General features: G+C 39.2%; 1 protein-coding gene across 1 annotated transcript in view; it reads right to left on the bottom strand.

Moving 5' to 3' along the window:
- The window catches only part of PDGFD (platelet derived growth factor D), a 232592-nt gene continuing 207614 nt past the window's right edge, over positions 406–25383 (bottom strand). Inside the window, 2 exon segments of the mRNA XM_021062718.1 lie at positions 406–3221; positions 13072–13286. Of these exon segments, the coding sequence (XP_020918377.1) occupies positions 3096–3221; positions 13072–13286 (341 nt within the window). The 3' untranslated portion in view covers positions 406–3095.

Here is a 25383-nt window from a genome sequence, read left to right on the forward strand (position 1 = left end):
AAACTGAGTTGATAACACAGTCCCACCAGCGGGGGTGCCCATCTAGATGGGAAAAGGTGTGAGATAAGACCTAAGGGCACTGCATCTGTAATGGTACTGATTTCAGGCCTCAAGGAGAGAGAGGCTGTGGACTCTCCAAAGCAAGGAGTGTCAGAGGAGAATATCTTTCATTGAAAGGTCTGCAGCAACAGCAGAAAGAAGCAAGAAAACTTAAAACTTCTGTTTCCGGTGGCTTCAGGACATGGGCAGAGTAAAAGTCGATCGTCAGAGAACAATGTTCTAAAAGCGGGCTTGCAGAAATCACACAATCTTGTCACTCCAAACAGCTGCATGCATTTTGGGAAGGAAGTTTGTAATACTGTGCACCTTTTAAAACTGCAGTTGAGTACTAAATAATGGAGTAGATTTGTTCATAGGCAATATTTATTTTTCATGAAGATAAGAGGCATATTACATTTGCTGTAGAAAATGCTACCAGAGGAAAAAGCTGCATGTTACCGATATGACAAAACCAAACCAAACCAAACCAAAACATAAAAAACTCCACTTACAAAAATGTTCTGCCCTAAAAGAACACATTGACTGGAAGACATTATTCCAGGTGAGTGAGCCACATGGAAATGAGGATTTATTAGGATTTGTTTTGAAATGTAATTTGTATGGTGAGCTTTTTATTCCTTTGATGGCAATGAAACAGATTTATTGACTACAAGTTGGAAGTGCAATAGATAACAGATAACCAAGGGAGAAGTTTCAATAAAACATTCAGGAAAGAAAAAAAGAAGTGAGTGAGTATGCCTGCTTATATTTCAGCTAATAAATAAAAAGTACAGATAGGGCATTAACTGAAAACCATCTTGGTTATTGCAGCCTGAAAGGTTTATTGAAAATTGGGTAGAACACTCTAATTTTTCATACTTACAGCTGCATGAGTTAGAATGATATAACACAAATTTTGATTTTGGTACAGGAAGCCTATGTTTTCTTAGGAAACTTGCAAGTGGCATGAAGTGTGGTTCCTGATTATCAGAGTGTCTGCCTCAGCTCGCTCTGATTGTGCTCTGGGATTTTGGACAAGTCAACAATAGAGTATTTATTTTTACTGGTCATCCTTTGAGGTAAAAATACCAGAAGCTTTCAGGGAATTTTTGAAGGTGCATCTTAATAAGCATTGGGGGAGCTTCCACTGTGGCTCAGGGGTTATGACCCCAACTAGTATCCATGACGATGCAAGTTTGATCCCCAGCCTCGCTCAGTGGGTTAAAGATCCAGCATTGCCATGAACTGTGGCATAGGCCGGCAGCTGCAGATGCCACAGACGTGGCCTTAAAAAGCCAAAAAAAAAAAAAAAAAAAGGCATTGGCCTTTTGTCTCAAAGAACTGAGCAAAAATGAGCACTAGGATAGTTGAGAACTTGGACCTGAAAGCATCATGCTCAGAAATCCAAGTGTATTTAGGCTGCTCATCTGCCACTGGGACTTAATGAACCCCGGTCACATACCCTTCACTCCACTTGGCTGTAGTTAGTAGGGCCCTCGACTCAAGGAAGAAATTGGCTCCCTTTTTTCTTCCAAGACAGGAAGAAAAATGTCATTCTCTCTTAGTAGCCCCTGAGCTATCTTGATTTCAGTGTTGCTGTCTTAAGAGTCTTGCTTTGGAGAATGATGGATCACTTCCTACATCTGAAGTCAGTCTCCAAAGACTTAATAGACATTAAGAAGCCAGGGAGGCAAAATCACTCTGAATACCAATAACAACCATCAAAGTGAGAACATTTTCCTTGTGGTAGAGCAGGGCCAAACTTGTGTTCTCACAATTTGCAGTGTGGCTTCTTAGAATAAGCTCCATAGATCTGCAAAGAGCCAGAGCACCTTGATCTCATTTCACTTAGTTCAGAAACAGGAATTCACCTGAACTGTGTGGTAAGTGAGTACATGACTAGGCATTTACATCAATAAAATGGGGTTGTTTTGTTACACAAAGGCTTTTAGGTTATAAATAATCCATGATGGCTTGCCAAATATAAGGTGTCATTGTAAATCCATGTCTGTATATCAAAGAGACAGGAACACAAAAGCAAGATATGTAAAATTAATTGGCATAATTTGGAAAGTATGAATCCATTATTAAATTGTATATTTCATCCAATTCCTATTTCTGTTAATATTTCAATGCTCACTTTTTTGACTTTTAACTACCCAAATTTCCAATGAACACTATTTTGAAAGACTTACCCAGAGTCAGTCCCCATGCCATTCTCCAAAGGAGCTACTTCCATGGAGAAGTTTTTGAAAAGAAACAATTCAAAATTCTGTGACAGCTTATAAATTGTCTCTCATAGGATTGTAATAAGAAACCTTGTGAGAATTTTTTGAGACAGATGTTAATGAATTTGCATGCCTCAGCAAGATACATAAAAAGAAGACAATGACTTTATTTCTAAACACCTATATTATTATGGCATGCTTTCGAAGACAGGTAATAATTATCTACATAGGGAAATATGTATTGTAGCACATCTTGTGGGAAAAATGGTTAGAATATGCCTTTTCCCAGAAACCGTATTTTCCCTTTTTATAATTAAGATGTATACATTAAGAAAAGCTCATTTATCGGTTTTTAATATACAAGGTGCTTTCTTTAAAAGAACAAGATCAAAAATTGTCTTGTAACTCAAAACTTAAAAGTAAACAAATTAACCTTCTACATCTTCCAAAGTCATGTTTCATGTATTTACTGTGTCCCTTATTTTGCCAGATTTGAAGGGTCTAAATAACTAAACCATATGTAAGCTCTGGTGTACCTGGTTATACATACTAAATAACCATTTGATCTATTTACACAGAGACATGGATACATATATCCTCAGACACTATTATTAAATGCAATCCTATATTCTTGGATATAGAGATTGATGATGCACCTTTCTACTTGCCATGGCACTAACAAAGCTAGGTTGAAACTCAGCAACCACTTATATTCATTGCTTTGCAGGCTAATAGTAAGTTCGGTTGCTGGTGGGAAAGGGATCTCTTACCACACCCTCCTTAAAATAAAGCTTCTTTCATGCTTAATGTAAGGATGTGCACATTCTTTTATCGAGGTGGTCTTGAGCTGCAGATACAATCGCATCGCTCATGGTGATCCAGCTGGATGTCAACGAGAGCCATGTGCTTCGCTCTGCCTCTCCTCTTGAAATGGCCAGGCTCAAACTTTAACACCTAGGACAAGAAGCATATTTCCTGTTAGCAAGCACCTGGAGTATAACTCAACCACATACGAATTATTCTCTTTATGACAACTGCTTTTTAAGCCTTGGAGGAGCCAATGAAAGCTATGGGGACACTATTAGAATACACACATGTAAAGAGTTCCCGTCATGGTGCAGTGGAAACGAATCCGACTAGGAACCACGAGGTTGTGGGTTCTCTCCCTGGCCTCACTCAGTGGGTTAAGGATCCGGCGTTGCCATGATGTAGGTTGCAGACGTGGCTCGGATCTGACGTTGCTATGGCCGGGGTGTAGGCCAGTGGTTACAGCTCTGATTAGACCCCTAGCCTGGGAACTCCACATGCCACAGGTATGGCCCTAGAAAGACAAAAGACAAAAAAAAAGAAGAATGCACACATGTAAATATTTTATAATCACCATCTCCTTGCAGTGATGGAGTCCACTGATCCCAGAGTAATGCCGTCTGCATTACCTACCTGCAGTACCCACACAATATCAGGTGTCTAAGCAGGTATTTATTAATAGCTTTCTAAGTGTCTGCTTTGTGCCAGGTGCTGTCCCAAATATTGTCATAAGGATTCTTCCAACCAAAGTATGTATTATGGATAAATATAATAGTGAGCAGATTAACTCTGCACGCAAAATAACAAATAAAGTCATGAACATAATATGCTGCTATGGCTAAATGTTTGGTGGATATAAAACATTTTGCCCCAATGAATGATATTATTGGTTATAAATAAATAAAAATACATTTGATGTTCTTACATATTTGTTATTTGTTAAGATATAATAGCTTTTATCATTCAAAACAGATCCATTTCCACTAAAGTTCTTGTACCTTAATACCAGTATAACAATACAACATTTCTTTGTCTTTCCTTTTTTAAAGTTTTACTGAAGTATGGTTGATTTAAAGTGTTGTGATGATTTCTGCTGTACAGTAAAGTGATTCATTTATACATGTAAACACATCCATTCGTTTTCAGATTCCTTTCCCATACAGACCATCACAGAAAATTAGGTAGAGTTCCCTGTCCTATATAGCAGGTCCCTGTTGGCCAACATTTCTTAAATTAATCAAGTACATCCTTAATCTTTAAATTAATAAGATTAAATGTAATTTTTTAAACTCCTAAATTCAAATAGAAGCTAACTCTCCTTCCCTACGTCCTTCACTGAAGTCAAATATTAGCCCCCTCATGCACACATACTTGGAAAACTACATATTTGTTCTCTATTTACTCCATAGTCAGTTTAACGTCTTCTTTTCTTTATGTTCTTAGGTTCCTGTTTGCCTTCCTTTTAATTTTGTTTTATTTTCCTATTTAGACTTTAAACTCTGCATGACATGAACATACACTTACGTAGCATTTTACCATTTTCAAAGAATTTGCACAGATGCACTATTTTGTTTGCCCTTAGACAAACCTTGTCATATCACAGAGAAGGTAGTACCTTCATTCACACTTTATAGGCTGGAGGACTGAGATTCTAAAGGAGGCCAAGTGCCTTGTGCAGAGTCTTCTGGCAACTTGGAGCAGGGAGCAGAGCTTTGTCCTCTAGGTTCCTATCTCCCTTGGACCCCAAGACCCAAGGCCTCTCTAATGCGGCCATGATTTCCCTTTGTGTCTCAAAGCTGTGTCAGGCATGCACCTAAACTGAAATGGGGACCTGATGCTTGACTTTGGACTTAAGATGAAGAGGAAATGTGAGGAAATCTTGCTTGCAAGGCTGTATAACCATTCATGGCATCACCACACTTTTTTTTTACTGTGGATTCTCTTCCCAGCAATTTTGTCATCCTCACATCATCTGTTTGAAGTCATCAACAAAGCAAAACCATCTACTAGGAAAAACTAGACCTAGTGTCTTCAGTGCTTAGGCTTCCCCTTTATTTCAGCATTTAGCCCTGCTGTTCCAGAAGAGTTCTGTGGGGCAGGCCATTTGTTCAAGGTTCAGTAAAGCCAAGGAGTCTGGACTCTGCTAACACAGAGAGAAATACTGAGTCCCCTTTGCAGGAGAGCTTCAAAAAAATACTTGTGAGTGCAAACTGAGATGGGAGGAAAATGACGCTGTAGGAGAGTTCCTGGGGGAGACATAAAAACTCAAAACTATTTGATTTCAGTAAAGCTACTTCAAATGCCAGTTTGGGTAGCTAATTATATTATCTTTTGTTTTCTTGCAATTTTACTGCACTTACAACGTATATCACATCATTTCATATGACTTCTTATACTGTCTATTAATTGTATTGTAAGTGCTTTTAGGGCAAGGGTAGCAAGAATAATCACTAACATTACTGAGAATTTCTTAGATGCCATGCTGTTGGAAGTGACTTTGCAAGCATTAAATGTTCTGGACCTCACTGTAACACTATGAGATAGGATATAGGTATTTTTCTAGTTTTGTTCTTAGGTAAGGAAAGAGAGAGGTTAAGGTCACAGAGCTAGTGAGTGGTGTGACTGACCGGTGACTGGCAGACTCCATGTGGCCCGGCTTGTGCTTTTACCTAGGAAATTGATATTTTGTTTGCTCAGGTTAGCAGCTCTTTGGGAACATAGCAGCTGCTAAAGAAGTGTACCTGGGGGGCCATGCTGAGTGATGCCACCAGTGCAGATGTATGGGAACCTATATTCATGTTCTCTCTTTGATGTCTCCTCCCTGCATCTCCTCTGCCCCAACCTCCAACAAACAGAGGAGCAAAACAAAACATGCCAAGAAATAACGCTGAGGCTGAAGTGAACTTTTAAGCCTTTTACAATTTTGAAATAACATTTAAAGTACTGAGAGCAGAAGGACAGTGACATTTGCCTTTCCCTGCTCCCATGTTTTTTCCTGCTGGGTCTCTATAGAAAATAAAAGCGATTTTTTTCTTCATGGAAAAATAACTAGTCAAAGCCATGAATGGCGAGTATATTATATTTAGGATATTAAATAGCCCTGCCCATGACAGATATGAAAGCCCTACTGTGCCAATTTGGTCAGAGTCTTGGAAGGGGGTAGGGGTTGGGCTCCTACAGTTTTGTCAAGAATTCCTCAAAATATTAGTTACTAGTGTCCAAGTCTATAAACCAGATTTGGGGGTTGAAGATGCAGCAGAAGAAAATGATTCTTAAGAAGCTGAGTGTATGATAAATATTCTCTGTTTTAAAAAGACCATTATTAAAGCCTAAAAAGTTTGCCATGACTGATTACATAAAATCAGTGCTCTGTTGATTTGCTTCCTCATTTAATGGTGAATGAAAGTGTGTGTTTTGGGATGAGAGCAGAGCCTGGCTAGTTTTTCTAACCGGTCTCCTGATTGTTCAGGGATTTCCCCTGTGTTTTATATTAAGCCATATGGGCACGGTATATATGTGTTTTGCTGATAAGAGGAGAAAAATGAATTGGCAGACACTTTCCTAGACAAGACAGGAAAGCACTGTTTGAACAAAGTGGAAACTGGACTGCTTTACTGGCTGATCACAGCACTGATGTTCAAAGCTTTCAGACCATGTAATAGTCTTAGGTTCAGGTACACAGCGTTGAAAGGAGGAAGAAAGCAAAGCTGATTTGAGAGAGCATGAAAAGTTAAAAGAAAAATGAAAAGCCTTTATCTGAGAAAGCAAACTGTCTACTGGTTATCTGGTCACCTTTAAAGGAAAGGAATCATTGAATTAATTATAGTGGCTGAAGGACACTTACTAATAGGTACCTTCACAAAATGCTTTCCTATTTTCTGAGCTGTGATTCCCAGCTGTAAGCACACACATGGAAATAAAAACTCATTGAGGAGCAGGCAGCCATTTCTTATCACCTATGGGTGAAAATGGCAATCCTGACCCTTCTTCACCACTGGGAAAACCTCATAAAGTCAGGGAAAGATGACTTTTACTAAATGAAGAATGACTGAGCCAGTTAGTGGCTTTCATACCACTATACAAAATCAAAGATGCTCAGTTTGCAAATTGCCATATCACAAAAGATATTTAGCTATGGTTACTCTCCTTGTTGCCAATAAACCACTGAAAGATTCATGACCATAAAGCTATTATACTAATAAAACAATACAAGGCAGAAAAGCTATCTGCTGAGTTGAGTTCTTGTTTATTGGGAATATAAAAAAAAAAGGTCGTTAAGGCCTTGTAACAGTTCTCAAATTACCGGCTGACAAAGGAACACAAGTACATATTTCAAGACACATGCATTGTATAAACCTGAATCATTAACAGTTTATTTAAGATTCTGCCAAACGCCTAAAGCAGGCAGCATTCGATACACATCGTTTAAGGGGGAAAAAAGCTTCATATTTTTGCTTCCATTTTTATTTCTTTCACGCTTACAGACTCTACAAAAAACGTGAATGGAGTTAAGATTTTTAAGGGCTGGTAATCAACTTTTCTGAAACCTAAAGTGACTATAAGCAAAAATATTTTGAGAAGGGATAACATATTATTTTCCACCTGGGTAATTGCTCAACTTGCAGGTACTCGTTTTCAGGGAGGCTGAAAGTTGTAATGGAGGGAATGAGACCAAGTCCTGCAATACAGGACTCAATAAGAAAGACATAAATGGCAGAGTTAAGTAACGGTTCACTGACAAGCTAGGTATGAGGATGACCAAAGGCTGGGGTTATAGAGAGCATCTATGAAACTCATGAATTTTGAAAATGCAATCTTGACATCTGTGGACATCTACTTCTAAAAGTTTTCTGTGAGCACTCTGGGGTGAATTTAGCTGCAGTGCTGCCTTTAGAGTACTAAATAGGTCAATGATTTTGACAGCACTTTGGAGAATGAATGACTACACGGTCAGCCTACCAACTGTAGAAAACATAGTGGAGGCCTAGCCGGGCACCAAATTTCAGAGCATGGCTTTAGCACTGGAGTATCCTTCATGTTACTGATGGGTCTCATCTACCTGGGGCGTATGCTGCCCCAAGGCAGGTTTGTTCAACGTTGGCAGGAAGGCCCAATGTGAAGGCAGATCTACAAGGGAAATGATGTACGTACGTCACAGAACTTAGAGAGTCCCCTCACCGGTGAGTCATCAGGGCCCTAAGGAGTCAGAACTGAGAAAGCCCAACCATGCACTAGAAAATTCCACCCATGTTGGTCTTGTGCTTTACAATCATTCATCTAGGATCCCTACGAGATAAGGAGCACAGGTGGTATTATTACCGAAGAGTGGATAAATAGTTATCAGCAGTCTACACACATTAAGTGTTTCAGATCATATGTTTATTCTTTTTTTTTTTTTTGCCATTTCTAGGGCTGCTCCCATGGTATATAGAGGTTCCCAGGCTAGGGGTCGAATCGGAGCTGTAGCCATCAGACTACACCAGAGCCACAGCAACGTGGGATCCGAGCCGCGTCTGCAACTTACACCGCAGCTCACGGCAACGCCAGATCCTTAACCCACTGAGCAAAGCCAGGGATCAAACCCACAACCTCATGGTTCCTAGTCGGATTCATTAACCACTGCGCCATGACGGGAACTCCCTCATATTCTTTTGCATCTACTTAGCACTTCAACCACCAACTTGTTTATATTCCCTACACAATTTCAGTAAGATAAGATTAGAGGAGTAAGGTTGAGTGTAACAGTGAGTGGATATCACGTGATTTCAGATTTGTCTGGGAATTCAAAATCGTAGGTTATTGTGGGGACGAAGTGAGGAAACTGAGGCTGTGGAGGTTTTAGGTGGCTGGCCCTTGGTGGCCTCTGATGTGGCAGAGCTGAAACCTGAATCTGTATCTATTCTTTTCTAGTCCTGTGATTACTGTTTTTTCCTCTATCATCTTGTCTTCATAGGAAAACCACAGGAAAGGCCTGCAAGAGAGTTCTTTCAGTTTCACTCAAAGAGGGACAAAGGGGAAGAAGTAGGGAGACTCTCTACAAGTCCTGCTACTTCCAGAAAAATAATAGAACAGAGATATTCTTAACTTATATTATGGTTACTTATAATTATAACCCCCAAACTCAATGCCTTTGACATAGAGTAGAAATTTTTTGAAAAAAATATTTTCCTGTCTCCTTGATCTCCATTTGCAGTTTTAAATTTCTTTCAAAGACAGATGCTTAAAACACATAAAAATTTGAAGTACCATTCTTTTGTCTCAAGTCTAAAGTTCAACATTTTACTACCTTAATCTCTTGTTTCATATATAAACATGTGCTTACATCTACTCTGAAACTGTAGTGGGCAGAAAATTTTTAATACATAATTCTTCCATAAAATAAAAACAATATTTCAAAGTCACTTTTTCATTTATTTGAAAGACTAGAATGATTCTAGATGCTGTAAATGTGCCAGAGCCAGAGTTGGGTTAGGCTTATGCTGTTCAATATGGTAGCCCCTATCCATGTGTAGCTATTTACATTTAAATTGGTTAAAATTAAATAGGATTAAAAATTCAGGTTCTCATTTGCATTACACACACTTCAAGTGCCCCATGGTGCTAGTGACTACCATACTGGATAGTACAGATATGCAACATTCCCATCACTGCTGAAAGTTCTAGCAGGTAGTGCAAGTATATCTGCACTGCAACAAAATTGTGAGAGCAAGGAGAGAAAATTAACTTCAGGAGTTCCCGTTGTGGTTCAGTGGCAATGAATCTGACTAGTATCCCTGAGGACACACGTTTGATCCCTGGCCTTGCTCAGTGAGTTAACGATCTGGCATTGCCATGAGCTGTGGTGTAGGTTGCAGATGCAGCTCGGATCCTGCGTTGCTGTGGCTCTGGCGTAGGTAGGCTGGCAGCTTCAGCTCTGATTGGAACCCTAGCCTGGGAACCTCCATATGCTGTGAGTACAGCCCTTAAATAAAAAATAAAAAATAAAAAAAAAGCAAAAAGGAAATTAACTTCTTTCTCCCTCTGTTGCCTCCTAAGTTTTGGTTGTTGACTGAATGGACATAGTCAGAAGAAGAAGAATAACAACAACGACAAAATGTAAGTATTAATTAAAAAGGTTACTTTATTTCTTGGGACTATCCCTTCATTATACATTATCAAGGGAAGATAAGGACTGAAATAATAGCATCCCTAATTGTCTACACAATACGTTTTCTGAAAACTTTCCTTTTTAAAAATCACTACCAAGAGTACTTTTTATATCCTATATATTCCAAGAGGCATGAGATGGTTGCTACAGCAGGATACCTACAAACTTTTGAGAACAGGAAATAATATAGACGATGACAGTGAAGAATGCTCAAACCCTTACAGGAGAAGCTGCATAGCCTTAGCTTCCTTTTATTTGTAATTTCTAATTAGTGATCATTTGAGAATCATATATTTGAGTTTCTTGGATTGTATCGCTTAAATGTTAATCCTTGAAATATCTGTGGAGATGTGACAAGTTCTAGTTCACCCCCTTAAGGGTGCTCATCTCTCACAGAAACTCATTTCACATCTCATCAGTTACAACCAGGAGCTGGGAAAACTGTTTTCTCATTTCTCTGAGTTAAGAATATAGACACAGAATAGATAGAATAGAGGACAAGGATTCTTCCCTAATGAGACTGAGCTCAAGCAACCCCCATTTCTAAAATGGAACAAGCCTTCTGCTCTTTTCCACAGGGCACTCACCCGAGTGATCACTGTGACACATTTCAAGGGTATTTTAGGAGTCTGGGGAAAATGTGCCAGCCGTGGGTGCTCCAGGTATGCAGTTACTGACTGAGTGATGGATGCTGTTTTGTCCCTTTGTCCAGAACCCGGCAGAGTGATTTTGTACAGAGCTCAGCAGACTCCGAGAAGTAAAAATATCATGACACGTTTCAAAGAGATGCTTTAGACAGCAGTTTCAAAAAGATGCCAACACTTTAGATCCACTCATGTGACTGAACAAAGAGATCAAGGGCTGCCCCTTCTAGACATTAATTGTGAACAGAAATACATGGAACAGCTACTGAGTACAGAGACAAGAATAGAACTAAGCAAGGGATCCTTCAGAGTCTGTTAGAGTTAACTGTCTGGGGGGTGTAGGTTCTTTGGGACCTAGGTTTAACTCTATGTTTCCCCAATATGCAATTGTAAAAATCAAACTGCACCTTCTGAGTGTCAAGATGAAAATAAGCCATCTAAGCACTGAACTGGCATGTTTTGCCTCACGGTTAAGACGAGGTAGAGATCTTGTCACTTCCCGGCTTATTTTAACTCAAACTGAAGTATTACATTCTGCATTTGTCCCCAGGGTATGACTCAGTATTACAAAATTCAGGCTCTTAGACACAAAGGACAAAGTCCAATCTAGAGTTCATCAGGTCACACGAAAATAAAACACAATGAACGCAGACGACAGACAGCATTCTCTGGATGTGAGAACATTTTTTTTCCCCTTTGCAAACAGTGGGGTGGAGTAAGAAATTCTGGCGACTGAGAAAACATGGTCTCTGCAGGTCTAAAATTGTGTGTCCCCATCTGTCTGAGGTAAGCCTGCTTATTGTGGCCTCCGACCTCCTACATTTCCCAAGTTGAAAATACCACTCATGACGTATCCCTTTTCATTTAGCTCAGAAATTACCTCCTAACTTATTATTGTTTTATTGTTTTCAGGAGGACAAAAGGGTTGGATACAGCTGGAGATTTTATTTAGGGAGCACCATCTATTCTTTGTTTTGGTGGATCCTGATGAAAAGCGACCCAGACAAAAATTCCTAACCATAATGTTTACTTCGTACTTTAATTTTTAAACATATTTCAATAGGATGTTTCACATCTTACAAAATGTGCTATTTTATGTGATTTCCCTAGGACCACCGCACAGAATTATCTGATATAATGTCTTAGTCCTATTTCACATGCATTGAAAACTGCATCTTTAAACTTGAGTGACTTGCATATGCTCCCACACCGAGGAAGTAAGAGAGCTGCTGTCAATGTCAGGAGCAGCTCTAACCCTTTAATCATCAATAAAGTGCTGTATATTTAAAAAGAGAGAACACAGTTTGGCTAGTGACAAGAACACTGACTCTGGAATCGGATGTCAGAGTTTAGGTTCTGGCTCTGTGATTTACTGACCTAGTCAATCTATAGTCCCTCTCAGGCCTCAGTTTGCTCATCTATAAAAAGAGAATAAAAATTGTGCTCCCCTTATAGCATTGTTGAGAAATTTCCAAGTGAGCTATGGATTGCTTACAATGGTGTCTGGCATACAGTAAAGACTTACGTGTGTTCCCTGTAGTTATTATCAAAGGTTACTACTTTCCTTAAAGTTTTGTTCCTTGTATACTTTGTATTTACTTTTGTTTAATTTTGCATAATTTCAGAGTCAGTTCCCCAAAGCACTCAGTAGTATTTAAGAAAAATCAGTACTTATGGGAGAAAAATATTTCCATGTTTAGAGATGAAGATGTCTCTGACAAAGCATATCTTCTGACAATTTATATTTTGCTATCTTTGCTTCATTTTTAATGACTTGACTGAATTAAAAGCTTGGCTGTCAGCATTTTCTTAAAAGCAACCTAGATTTTCAGTCATATGCTATAAATGAATACTACCATCTTTCTACAAGAGGCCAAGTTGACTCTCAAATTACTGCATCATACATTTGATCATGTATGCTAACAAGACTGTCGTCAACCCACATGGTAATATTATGAGGGTGAGAAAAAGGAGTCCCTTCTTCAGGATGGACTCACACCCTCCCCAGGGCACCTCACTTGGCAAATTTGGCTGGAGTATAATTTCCCAATCAACCCCACCCCCACCCCTGGGGACATACCACTGTGCCACTGTGTAGTGAGCAATCTGAACAACCTGTTTCCCAGCACCTTAGAGATTATAGGACTTTCGTAGCCGAAAGGGGCTAAATGCAGCACTGCAACAAAGACACTGGGAAATGACATACCTCGTGATATTTTTTCACAGTTTTCCCTGAATTGCAGGTACAGGACTTCCAGTTAACAGTTCCACAGCCACAATTTCCTCCACAGCGCTGCACAAGGAGGCAGCGGGGAAAGAAGACGACATTGGTCAGCTTTAGCTCCTCTCTTAAGTTGACGGAGTAATTCCTGGGAGTGCAGCTGTAACGCTTTACATCATCATTGAGCCGGTCCAGGTCAACTGTAAGAAGCACACACTCTGTGTAAGCAAGTGGGTGACTGTGGCATAAACACTTGGCAACTGGGCAGGAAGATTCTGTGAAGGCAGCATTAACCTAAGGATTGGCTCTATCCTTGAGATCTCAGATCCGACCCCAAACACCAAAGATGAAAAATCGAATTTCTCTTTTGATTCGATCTGTCCTTCAAAAAAAAAAAAATTCCTAAAACAACAATAAAGAGAAAACAAAAGACCTTCAAAATCTTAGCTAAATCTATAAGCTTGGCTCAAATTTCCTTGCAGGTTTTTAATGCAAAAAAATAAAAATGTTCTGAGGAAAGAAAATAAAACACTCAGCAATCCAAAATAATTGTCTTCCTCTTAAATATATATATATATATATATATATATATATATATATATATATGCATATCTCTCTCTCTCTCTCTTCTTAATTCTAAATAACTCCTGACTCTAAGCCATTACTTAAATATAATTTGAATTATATCCAGGACACATTAGGGACAATCACTGTAATCTATCCACCTGGCAGTGCAATTTTACAAGTAAATGTGAGAAATAAAACGGTTTTAGCTTCATTTTAACTTCAAGGTCAACTAAAATGTGAGAGGAAATAACATTTTGGGGGTTGTGAATATGATGCATATTTGTGCCTTGGGTCTAGATGGCAGTGTAGCGTAGTGGTTGAGTGCTTGGGCTCTGCAGGAAAGCTACAGCTGTGTTCACATCATAGCTATGCCTCCTTTTAGCTGGAAAGTTACTTGATTGCATGAACCTCTGCTCCTTCATCTATAAAATGTAAATTGTAAAACTTTCTTGTTTCACAGCAAAATTTGAAGGATTATATGCAGTGTGTCTGGTATTCAGTTAACACTGGTTATTATTATTCATCTTGATTTATTTTGATTTTTCCTCCAATTTTTTCCTTTAAAGTCAAATGGTCAAGAATTAAAAGAAAAACATTTTCAGACCTTTTTGCTCTGTTCCTCACTTTTGGCCAATATTCTATGTAAATGATTATGGGGGGGTTACTGGAATGTCTATGAATGAAGAGTATCACCCTAAATTTTCAAATGGTAGTCATTGATGTTTTGCTTGAATTACATGTGTATTATTACATTACATAAATTACATTTTAATTCGTGATTTCAACATCCATCTAAACATCAATCTATCTGGCATCCAAATCTTCTGGTCGGTGGGCACATACGTGACTATCTTTTCATAAGAATGCAGTTTGAAGAAAGTCCTTTGTCCCCCAAGTTCCACACCATTTCCTAGTGTACTTTCCTTTTCACCAGCCAGGCCACCAAAGGAGGAATCCCACAGACATTCAGAAGTTATCCTCAGGGAGTTCCCGTCATGGCTCAGTGGTTAATGAACCCGACTAGTATCCATGAGGACACAGGTTCGATCCCTGGGTTAAGGATCTGGCATTGCCCTGAGCTGTGGTGTGGGTCAAAGACACAGCTTGGATCCTTGTGGCTGTGGCTGTGGCTGAGGCCCAGGCTGGCAACTACAGCTTCGATTTGATTCGACCCCTAGCCTGGGAGCCTCTAAACGCTGTGGGTGTGGCCCTAAAGAGACCAAAAAAAAAAAAAAAAAGTTATCATCAAGTTTACTCTAGATTTTAACCCCACTGAGTGTCTGTCCTAGACCAAAACTACTTGAAGAGTAGTAAGGAGTGCTCTTTTGGGGTAGGGGTCAAAGACCAAGGACGCTGTCGGTAGATTGCATCCAGAAAGCATGAGTAGGTGAGAAGTCCACTTAACCTCGTGAAGTCAGCTAAAAGGCTGGCCATGTGGTCAATGACCCCTTGAATAGGGAATTAAATGGCAATTGGATTAATGCCCTGCACTGACTGCCTTTGATTTTCAAGGACAGGGATTTTCCCTAACTGTTATATGCTGAGCCCAGGACACTGTGGGGGCTGAATAAAACTAATAATTAATGTGCATAGTTTACTGCTGTCTTCCCCCCTCCCCCCAGTTCCTTCGTAAAGACATGTCATAAGTTTAGCTATAATCAATCCGGATTTAAATTGAATGAACTCTGTCTTGGGAAAGGAACCGTTTTATTGCCGCTAAAGCCCTGAAAATAACTGCAAGCAAAGCAGAAAGGATTACATAAATGGATTAAGAAGTGCAGCAATCATCCATTACAAGTGTCACCTTGAGATAAATACTGATGCTGGCTGTGCATTACTGGGCTGTGGACAGGGCTAATGCAGAGGGCCAAAGCTGCTGCTTGTGATGATGGAAATCACACATATTCTATCTAACACCTAGGAGCAAAGAGGTGCTATGAGCAGGAAAGGGCTGTGATGTGTGCAAGGCAGAGAGGGACAGGAAGGAAGTAACACTACTCTGTGAACCTGAATTTAGCCCTTGCTAGGCACTTGTCACATAGGACTACCTGTCATTGTTCTCCACCCTTTGGAGGTGGGTATTACTTACCCAAAGTGAATACTAAGTGGGAAAAGTGAGCTCGAAGCCATTCTCCCTTTTTCTTCATGGTCTCTGCCACATCAGGCAGAATGGGGGGATGACAGGCTACCTTAGAGCCGAAGGAAGAAGATGAACCTCTCTGGTGCTGTACCAAGCTCTCCTGTACAGTCTTGTACTAGGTGGTAAATGGCTACACCCTTACCTCCAGGATATGCCCAAGCCAAGTTACAGCACGCTTCCCTGTGGGAATTCAGCTCAACCCCAAAGCGGCCTCAACCAATCAGGATAAGGCATGCATACCTTACTCATCTTGGAACAAAACTGTTCACGTTGCGTAACCGGTTCACTGACTAACACTGGTTACTTCCGTTTCCTACCTGCCATGAAGAGATGTACAATGCTGTCCATTTTAAGCATCAATTCGCTGATGTGACTAAGAACTGTGGCCCGGTGTGGCTGCTGTAGAATCCACCTGCCCTGCTTATCAGAGGATTGAAAGCACCAAGGGACCCCATTTAGAACTAGAACTAAAAGGTTTTTCAGAGTAGATGCAAATAACTTCAAAGCACCATTGCAGACTTTCTGCAGGGGATGTGGAATTTCCAGTCAAAGGAGACTGATTAGGCAGTGCAGCAGAGCAGGGAGCCTAGCAGGGGACCGAATGGCAATTAAGGCTTTCGGTGCTCTGGTCTGAAGGGAGGCTCTGCTGTGAGTCTCCTGTGAGGGCGGCAGGCCGAGCAGTAGAAACCCAGGAAGGGGTGCTTTCCATTTCTGTTTCAGTCTCCAGAGCAGGACATCATAGAACAGCACAGATGTTCCATGCTGATAATTCAAAGGCCCATTAATACCATCTAATTTCCCTTATTTCACCCAGGTGTGCATAGTGCTATAATCCCTCTTTGGCTGTCCTTTTGAATTTGAGTCTTGCCTCCTCACGGGCCTCTGGCATCAGTTACGTTTTTGGGGTTGTGTAGTGATAATTAGCTGGAAAGGCCAAGAAGCCTCTACTATTGTCAAAGCCTTCCTCTAGACAGGGTAATCCAGTGGGGGCACTGCAGCCAATCCCAGAGCTTCCTTGGCTGTGATATGGGCTGGAATCTGAGCACTGGGTGGATATGTACTAGGTAGCCATTTACCACCTAGTACAACACTGTACCGGAGAGCTTGATACAGCACTGGAATCTGAGCACTGGGGGATATGTAAAGCAATGGTATATTGGTGAATGCATACTCTCATTCAGTTTCTTAATCTATGAAGGCTTAAGTGTGGGAGGAAGGACTGCCAGCCTGGTCTTTTGGATCCTAACTAACTATATTCCTAAGTACCAGGTAATGTGAAAAGTTCTTCACATTTATAATTGCATGAAGTCCACATAAATGCTGTGAATTACCTATTGTTTATCACCCTTACTTTTACACTTGAGAAAACTGAGCCTCTGAGAGGGTAAGAAAAAAACTTGTCCACAGCCACACACCCCATCAGTGGTAGATCGAGAATCTGAATCCAGACTTTTTCATCAATGTTGCATTTCTGAGCCCCAGTCTGAAGATCTGAAGGAGGCTACGGAGAGCAGATTCTCCAAGCCCTGTTGGAGCTTTCCCACTAGAGGACTACTTGCTGTTAAATGACCTGGCTCCCTAGGTGTGTTGCTATGCACTGATTTGTCATTTTCAAGATGGTGCCAATTATATATACACATACATTCATCTATGGGCCTCTACTGAAATTGTACCAGAAAAGTACATGTGTTCTTGAAAATAAACCGGGCAACTGAACAAAGCCTACTTTCCTACTTTTTTTCTTTGGCATTGAGAAATACAATGGATTTCGTGTTTTTTCACCTGAAGTAAGGGGACATTTGTCAATTCACCAACTTCACTTTGTTCTCATTTCTCCTTGAACTCCCTGTTGCCCTCAGCTACCTGTAATCTTTGTTATGAAAACCAATCAGAGGTTCATGTAAAGAGCAGGATGGGCTGAGAGCAATGATTTGTTTTCAGGGGAAACAAATGATAGAATCCTAGAGACTTTTTCTATAGGACAAAGAAACCCTATATTATATTTCACATGCTTGGCAAATATAGCATAGGTGGCAATAGGATACAGCTTATGATACAATTTTAAAAGTCTTTTATAAATCTATCATTTCATTTTTTTGTGTGAATACAAAAATTCACTGTGAAACAAAACAATATCCTCACACTGAATGTAGGAAAATCCTTTTTTTTTTTCTCCTCATGCATGTGTAATTTGCTTTTTTTTTTTTTTTCCTCTTTACTAGGAGGATGGTTTTCTTGAGTCAGTTTCTTCTGGGTGCCAATTTTACTGGTCAGCTTTCTTTGTGCTAGTCCATCACCAATCTTCTTCTTTTTTTTTTTTTTAGGGCTGCACCTGCAGCATATGGAAGTTTCCAGGCTAGGGGTTGAATTGGAGCTGCAGCTGCCGACTTACGCTGCAGCTTGGGCAATGCTGGATCCTGAACCCACTGAGCCAGGCCAGGTATCAAACTTGCATCCTCATGGACACCATGTCAGGTTCTTAGCCTGCTCAGCCACAATGGGAACTCCCTTTCATCAATCTTTATTCTGTTATGTGTGTCACCAGCAGCCTTTTTTTCTCTTTCTCTTCCTGAAACTGCTAGTCTCCAATTCAACTTCCGCATATTCGTGGAGATAGCCAGTAGTCATTTTAAAAGAACCAAATGAAGCCTTTACCGTGCTAAAATTCTTTATGAACTCTTCTAGCAGGCACTCCCCAGCAGCTTCAATATTAGTGCAGGTTTAGCACACGGTGCTATCGTGAGAAAAACAACTACTGGCAGTAGGGCCGTATCTTTTCTGACACCATGCTTTTGTCATGCTAGGTTACCTCCTCTAGCACCTCAGTCCGTTATGTCATTTTAATCTTCTAAGTCAAAAGGCACATTCACTCTGCATGTCCTCTGACCCCTTCCCTATATGCTCACCACACGTTCTCTGCCTTCTATTATAGCACTTAACTTTGTAGACCTTGCTTTATCCTTTTCTTTATTTAGGTGTTTCTCTTCCACTAAACCATAAAGTTCTTGAAAGCAGAGTTAATCATTTTTTTTTATCTCTTTTTATCTCTCATCTCCTAGTGCTCTGCTGCCAGTGGAAGGACCAAGTGCAGGTCATTTAAGTCTACCTCTCCTAAAACCATTTGGCTTTAATAATTAGAAGAAACATACTGCTGGGGAAAAAACGCAACGGCTATTTTTTGTAGTCTAAGCACATGTGCCATTTCAATGGCTATTTGAAATAACAAATTAAATCCAATTAAAAAAAACAACTGAAGTCATAATGGCACTCCTAGATGAACATTCTGATTTTCTTTAAATATCTATCTTTTGTGATTCTGAATGGATACCCATAAATGTAAAGTCAAAATAAGAAAAAGTTTAGGCCGTTTATAGATCTACTAAACAATCCAGATTTTCTTTGCAAGGAATAGGTTCTCAATAGCTACTATCTAAATGAATCAAGCCACTGATGGTTGTGGGGTTAGAATTGAAAAATGAGGGTTCCAGAACGAGCTCTATTGGGGATGAACTATGATGCTCAAAAGGTTGGTACCACAACTCATGGACTCTAGAAGCTGTCCCACATAGGATAAAAGATGGCATCAGGAAGGCTGGCTCTCTGATACTCTTCCCAAGGTGCTCAGGAATATATCTCTTGCCCAATGGGGGATAGTGCCACAATCTGTTACATAAAGTGCTGTAAACTTGACTTTGATATTACAACCCTAGATTGATGATGTTTTAGGTGGGGGTCTGAGGTAAGGGGAATATATAAATAATAGTTGTATTTTTATACCAAGCAACTAGGGACTCTCAGCCTTTTTCAAGGTTCATAAATTTCCCACAAGGATTCTGTTCATCTTTATGGACATTATAACCTCACTGTGATTTTCAGATTCCCTCTTCTATAAATTAGCACATAATTGTGAAAACTGTTTTGACATTTCAACCCCAATTTGCAAGTGCAAATAAGTCTGGAAAGAATAACTATTTTATAACATTTAATCAAGGACTATTAGGGTATCTTAAACTTAAAATCATGAATCTTATGACTTCATTTGCTGGTTTAACTTCTGAAAAATGGAAATGTTTACCACTTGTATTTATATAAATTAACCTAAATCACAGTAAAACGTTTCCAGTCACATAATTCCTAATTGTCAGGATTTAAAAACACTGTTAAGCAATGAGAGAATAGAAACTTATTGAGCACCTACTATGTGACTGGTACTCTGTGAGGTGTTTTCACAAACTCAAGTCTCATGGAATTCTCATAACAAACCTTATATTAGAGATTATTAGATTATTATTCCCATTTGATAGATGCAGAAACTGAGACACATCAGAGTTGAGTGTAGGCAACTATAGTCACTAGACACAGAGTAGGCATTTGACAAATATGTGCTGGACAATGAATGGATGAGTGCATGGATATCTGCAAGGCACTGGATGAGCTATGAAACCATCTGACACTGTCATAAGGCAATTCTCTGAACTGTAGGGGGATGCATGAAGTACATCTATGAAATAAAAAATAAGAAAACAGGGTAGGAGATGAATAGAGTTAGGGGATCTTTAAATGTTTGTCTTTCTCTCATTTACTGGATGATAAGTCTCTGAACTTTGAGCACCACTGAGTGCCCCACAGCCTGGACTTTGCAGCCAGCAAACTCACGTTCATGTCATGACTCTCTACTTTGTGGCTGTCACTGAACCTTTCTGGATTTGTTTCTTTTATTAGATAAAATGAGAATAAAAGCACACTCCTGCCAAGAAATTCATTACGCTTGAAAGAGTTAAGAGAGTTTGAAGCAAGGTCCAATCCTAGGTCTCGGTAGGTAAGCCTCACATTAATGTTGAAATGAGTAAAACAGATCATGAAGTCAGGTTAAAAATCACTTAAATCCAGAAGCAGCTAAGATTCTGTAATTGGCTATCACTAAGGAAAGGAAGGTCATGCCCATCTTGATGGAAATGTCAGAAAGCAATGATGATGTGTGTTCCGTTTAATTTCATGGGACACAGCACTTAGCACAGCCTTTTGCAAGTAAAGACACTTAATGAGCCAGATAGCTCAGCACCAACAGTTTCTGCTTAAGCATGTGCTCTAGGAAAGGAGTGCTGTCTCTTTAAGTCCATTAGGGCACTGAATGCAAGGATGCCATAGGGGTTCCCCAATGCTGCACAAGTGAAAATAGGTTACAGGAACCACAAGGTAAAACCACTCATCTTTAACAAGAGTAACTGTTGTGGAAAAGGCACATTTGTCCACCTAGACACTAAAAGTTACCTATGGTTTATCTGCTGCAAAATGGATTTTCCAATCAATATGCATTTGAAACATATGCCTAATGGGAGGAATAACTGATGACAAGAGTGGGGTTAGGATATCCACAAAGATGGGCAACCACAACTAGGAGAAAAGCAGAGGCTGGCCTGCTACTAAAAGAAAAATAACAACCAAAAAGGTCTTCATCTCTGTGCTGAGATTTTCTTCAAAGGTTTTATGTGCGTGCCCTTGTATATGCATGCAACACAATAAATAAGAATAATGCTTGCTGGCAAACTGAGTGAGTGGGGGATCTAGATACTTGCAAATCATATGAGTTATAAGGAGTAGTTAATGTCCAAAAAAAAAAGGCTTTTCAAAGGAAACATCCAAAAAGCAAATTGGTGCCAGAAAGTTCTGGGTACACTGTATCACAGAATAGCTTAGTACTTGGTAATTACTTTGTAAACTTTTAATGAGTGTACTGATAATACAGATACTTAAATATGACAATATCTGGATACTCTGTAGGAGGCTCTCCAAATTACTGATGCTTATCTTGGAGCCTTAAATGGAAATGCAGAGTCCACAGCAATACCTTGGTTCCATGCAGAAGTTTCTCTTCAAGTAATAAGAGTAGCTAGGATTTATTGAGGACCCACTAGGTGTTAGATACTCTGCTATTATTAATCCTAACAAATTTGCAAAGTGGTTATAATTAGAGCTATTTTGCCAAATGCAAAAGACAGAGGCTCAAAGGTCTGCATATAACTTCTCCAAGGCCACTATTCTTAAGGAATTGAGTTAGAATTTTATTACAAGTTTACTTGACTCCAAAGTCCATGTTCTTCCCACTCTTTTGTTTATTTCTATCAAAAAATATGGTAAACAATTTTAAGGTTGATGAAGAAAGCTTTTACTTGGTACACACCATATGGTTCAGGAAACTCAATGAAGCTAAACCTTAACATTAGAAATTAAAAAATAGAAAACATAAGAATTTTTTAAAAAATACACTTTTATGTAATATCCCCAGTACCTCTGTTTATTTGATTTATAGATAGTTACAGAATATCTCAAGATTAATCTACCTAATTCATCATTAGTGTTAGCCAAGGACTTTTTACAAATTCTTACCCAGATATCAAATAGGCAGAGAGAGAAAGTTACAAACATTCAATTTATGGTGACTTTAGCTCATTTCTAAATTATGTTCATATCTTAATACACTCTGAAATTATTTTCTACATTCTAAATCATTTTTGAAAGAGCAAAACTTGTTTCTTCCTAATTAGTATGCAAGGGCATGGCAAAGAAGTAGCAATCGATAATTAATTTTAAAAATAAAAGATATTTGTATCTAAGAGAATCCAGAACCAGTTCAAACTCTGTGTGTGTGTGTGTGTGTGTGTGTTGTGTGTGTGTGTGTGTGTCTGTGTGTGTGTTGGTGTGTTTAGGGCTGCACCTGTGGCATATGGAGGTTCCCAGGCTAGGGGCCCAATCGGAGCTATAGCTGCTGGCCTACACCACAGACACAGCAACGTGGGATCCGAACTCTGCCTGTGACCTACACCACAGCTCATAGCAACTCTGGATCCTTAACCCACTGAACGAGGCAAGGGATCAAACCTGTGTCCTCATGAATATTAGTTGGGTTCGTTAACTGCTGAGCCATGACGGGAACTCCACTATTTCAAACATTTTGATATGAAACATATTTATTTCATCTAATCCTCATCTTTTTATGGCAGTTATTTTCCTGTAAATGGTTTTCGATTAAAGAGTCAAGTGTTTTAGATCTTACAGCAAAATAATGTCATGTAAGAAATCACAAAATTGATATTAGATCCCGGGAAATGGGATGGTAACTGCCCCAGATTTACAACATCTAACCATTTAGTTTGTGAAAATCATATATGTCAATCCCTGTCATTAGAAATCAATTTACTATCAATGTATTCACTCAATACTAAATTACTGATTTTTTAAAGAGGAGCGTATGTCAAATTTGGCCTGTGCATTAAAATGGCAACTCTTTGAGGAAAAATGTAGTTTTTTAAGCTTTATTGTAGCTTAAAAAATTAAGTTGGAGTACCAAACAATTATATCCATATTTTAGTCACAACACAAACTGCAAAAACAAGTTTCCCTCTTGCTATTATGTGTTGGATTTTTCTCTAGCAAACACACCAGCATTCAGGACAGTCAAGCTCTCCTGGAATAAGTAAAAGAACATATTTCACTTCCATTGTTAATCTCCATAAATCACCTCTCAACTAATGCCCAGTCTAGCAGAGTTTAAGGCCAATTATTTCTCAACTCGAAGATGTCGGATTTCATGCTATATAGTTGCATGAAATATATCTTGTCCCTAAATTTAAAAGATTGTCTTCCAAAGGATTCATAGGATCGTTTCAGTTAAACTACAGTGGTCATGTGGTGATCCAGAGGGTAATCATATAGTTTATACAACATCAATTACCTTTTTTGCTAATTGTGTGAAAATTTGCCATGTCATTAGCATGTTCATCAGAAGTAAATGCTACTTGAATTTGAAATGACTTTTTTTTTTAAACTTTTGGGGAGCTTTGAGGTTGAAATTATTGGCAAAAACTGGGTTTTGGAACTGCAGTTATCTACAGATTTCAATTATCCAGGCTACTCTTCTCCATTACCCCCTAAGAAACGGAAAGTTGGATTTATTAACTTGTTATATTACCCTCGGTCCAGAAGCTTTTAAAGGCAAGTTTGGGCTTATCTATTACTTATGAATTTGAAAAAAGTGGACCTTATGCAGTAAAGGACTTCTGCCTTCGATACTTGGCAATATTATGTCTCTTTTCTCCCTAAACTTTTACTGTCCTCTTGCTTCCCATTTCCAAGTCACTTCTTAAGGAGAACTAAAAACTCACTGTCACCTAATCTCCCTTCAAATAAACAGAAGGAGCAAAGCATAAAGTTCAATTTTAAAATTTTACCTATTTTCTACCTTTATGGTCTTTACCCAGTGTGTTTGTGTTTTATCTTAGAATACATTACACAGAATGTAATGTAGAATACATTATCATAGAATATATATGATATATTCTGTGATATACATATTCACATTCAAAAGTCATCTTTCTTATGGCTACACCATGCATATGGAAGTCCCCCAGCCAGGGACTGAATCTGAGCTGCAGCTGTGATCTATGCTGTAACTGTGGCAATACTGGATCCTTAATTCACTGCAATGGGCCAGAGACTGAACCTGTGCCTCAGCAGTGACTGGAGCTGCTGCAGTCAGACTCTTAACCCACTGCACCACAGTGGGAACTCCTCTAGGGTCATCTTAGAATCTCGCTCTTTGGTATCTTTAGGGATCCTATAAAATTCCCTTTTATCTGACACCTAATGGTCCTTTATCATCTATAACAATTTCTCAATTTTCACTCTTTTATTCACGGTCCCCTTTCTTATATATTAGGATATAAACCATTAATTTGTAGTTTTAAGTTATGGAAGCTAAAAATAACAGCTGAAATACTAAACCTGACTTTCTTGGCATTTGTGATACATGCGCATGGTTTAGCTTCAGTGGAATGATAAACAATTAAATCAGAACATTTATACAAATGCAGAGACAGTGGTGACTTGCCAGTGTGAAACGAAAGAGTACAGAACTGCTTTAGGGCCTTTTTAAACAAGAGATTAAGAAACAGAACCTAAGCCAACACGGGAGAGAAATGTTTACTCTGTCACAGAAAAGTAGAATGCCGTCTTGAACGCTCTAGCAAGGTTATTTTGGTAACCAAAGGCATTCTTAATAAAGCTATATTCCTTACTCAATGGCATGGGTTTCTATAAAGTTTAGAAATATACTAGTACTGGATCATTAATGTCTTTAATTCCACAAATATTAATTGAATGTCTAAAATGTGTCAGACACTGTGCCAATTTGCTGGAGATATAGGATGAACAATCTCTAAAACAATGGCTCTCTACCCTGGCTGCCTCTAAGGATCGGTGTCAATGTAGCAGCATTGAAATAGCATCAATACCCCAGCCTTTCCCTTAGAGATTCTGAGTTAGTGTGACTAGAATAGGATCAGACGTGCATAGTTTTTTAAAGCTCCCCAGATGATTTAATATTCAGTCAGAGCTGAAACCCTTAGGTCCTAGGATCTCATAATCCCTTAGAGAAAACGCAAAGATACAAAAACAATGCAGTAGTAGGACATTATAAATGCTGGGGCATCTTAAATGCTCCAAAATTTGTCTGAAGTGGTGGACCTCACATGGGGACATGGGGCAAGAAAGGCTTCAACAAGGAAGCTGTGCAAACACAGTTCAGAATTCTC

The sequence above is a fragment of the Sus scrofa genome, chromosome 9 (assembly GCF_000003025.6).
Source record: "Sus scrofa isolate TJ Tabasco breed Duroc chromosome 9, Sscrofa11.1, whole genome shotgun sequence".
NCBI lineage: Eukaryota > Metazoa > Chordata > Mammalia > Artiodactyla > Suidae > Sus > Sus scrofa.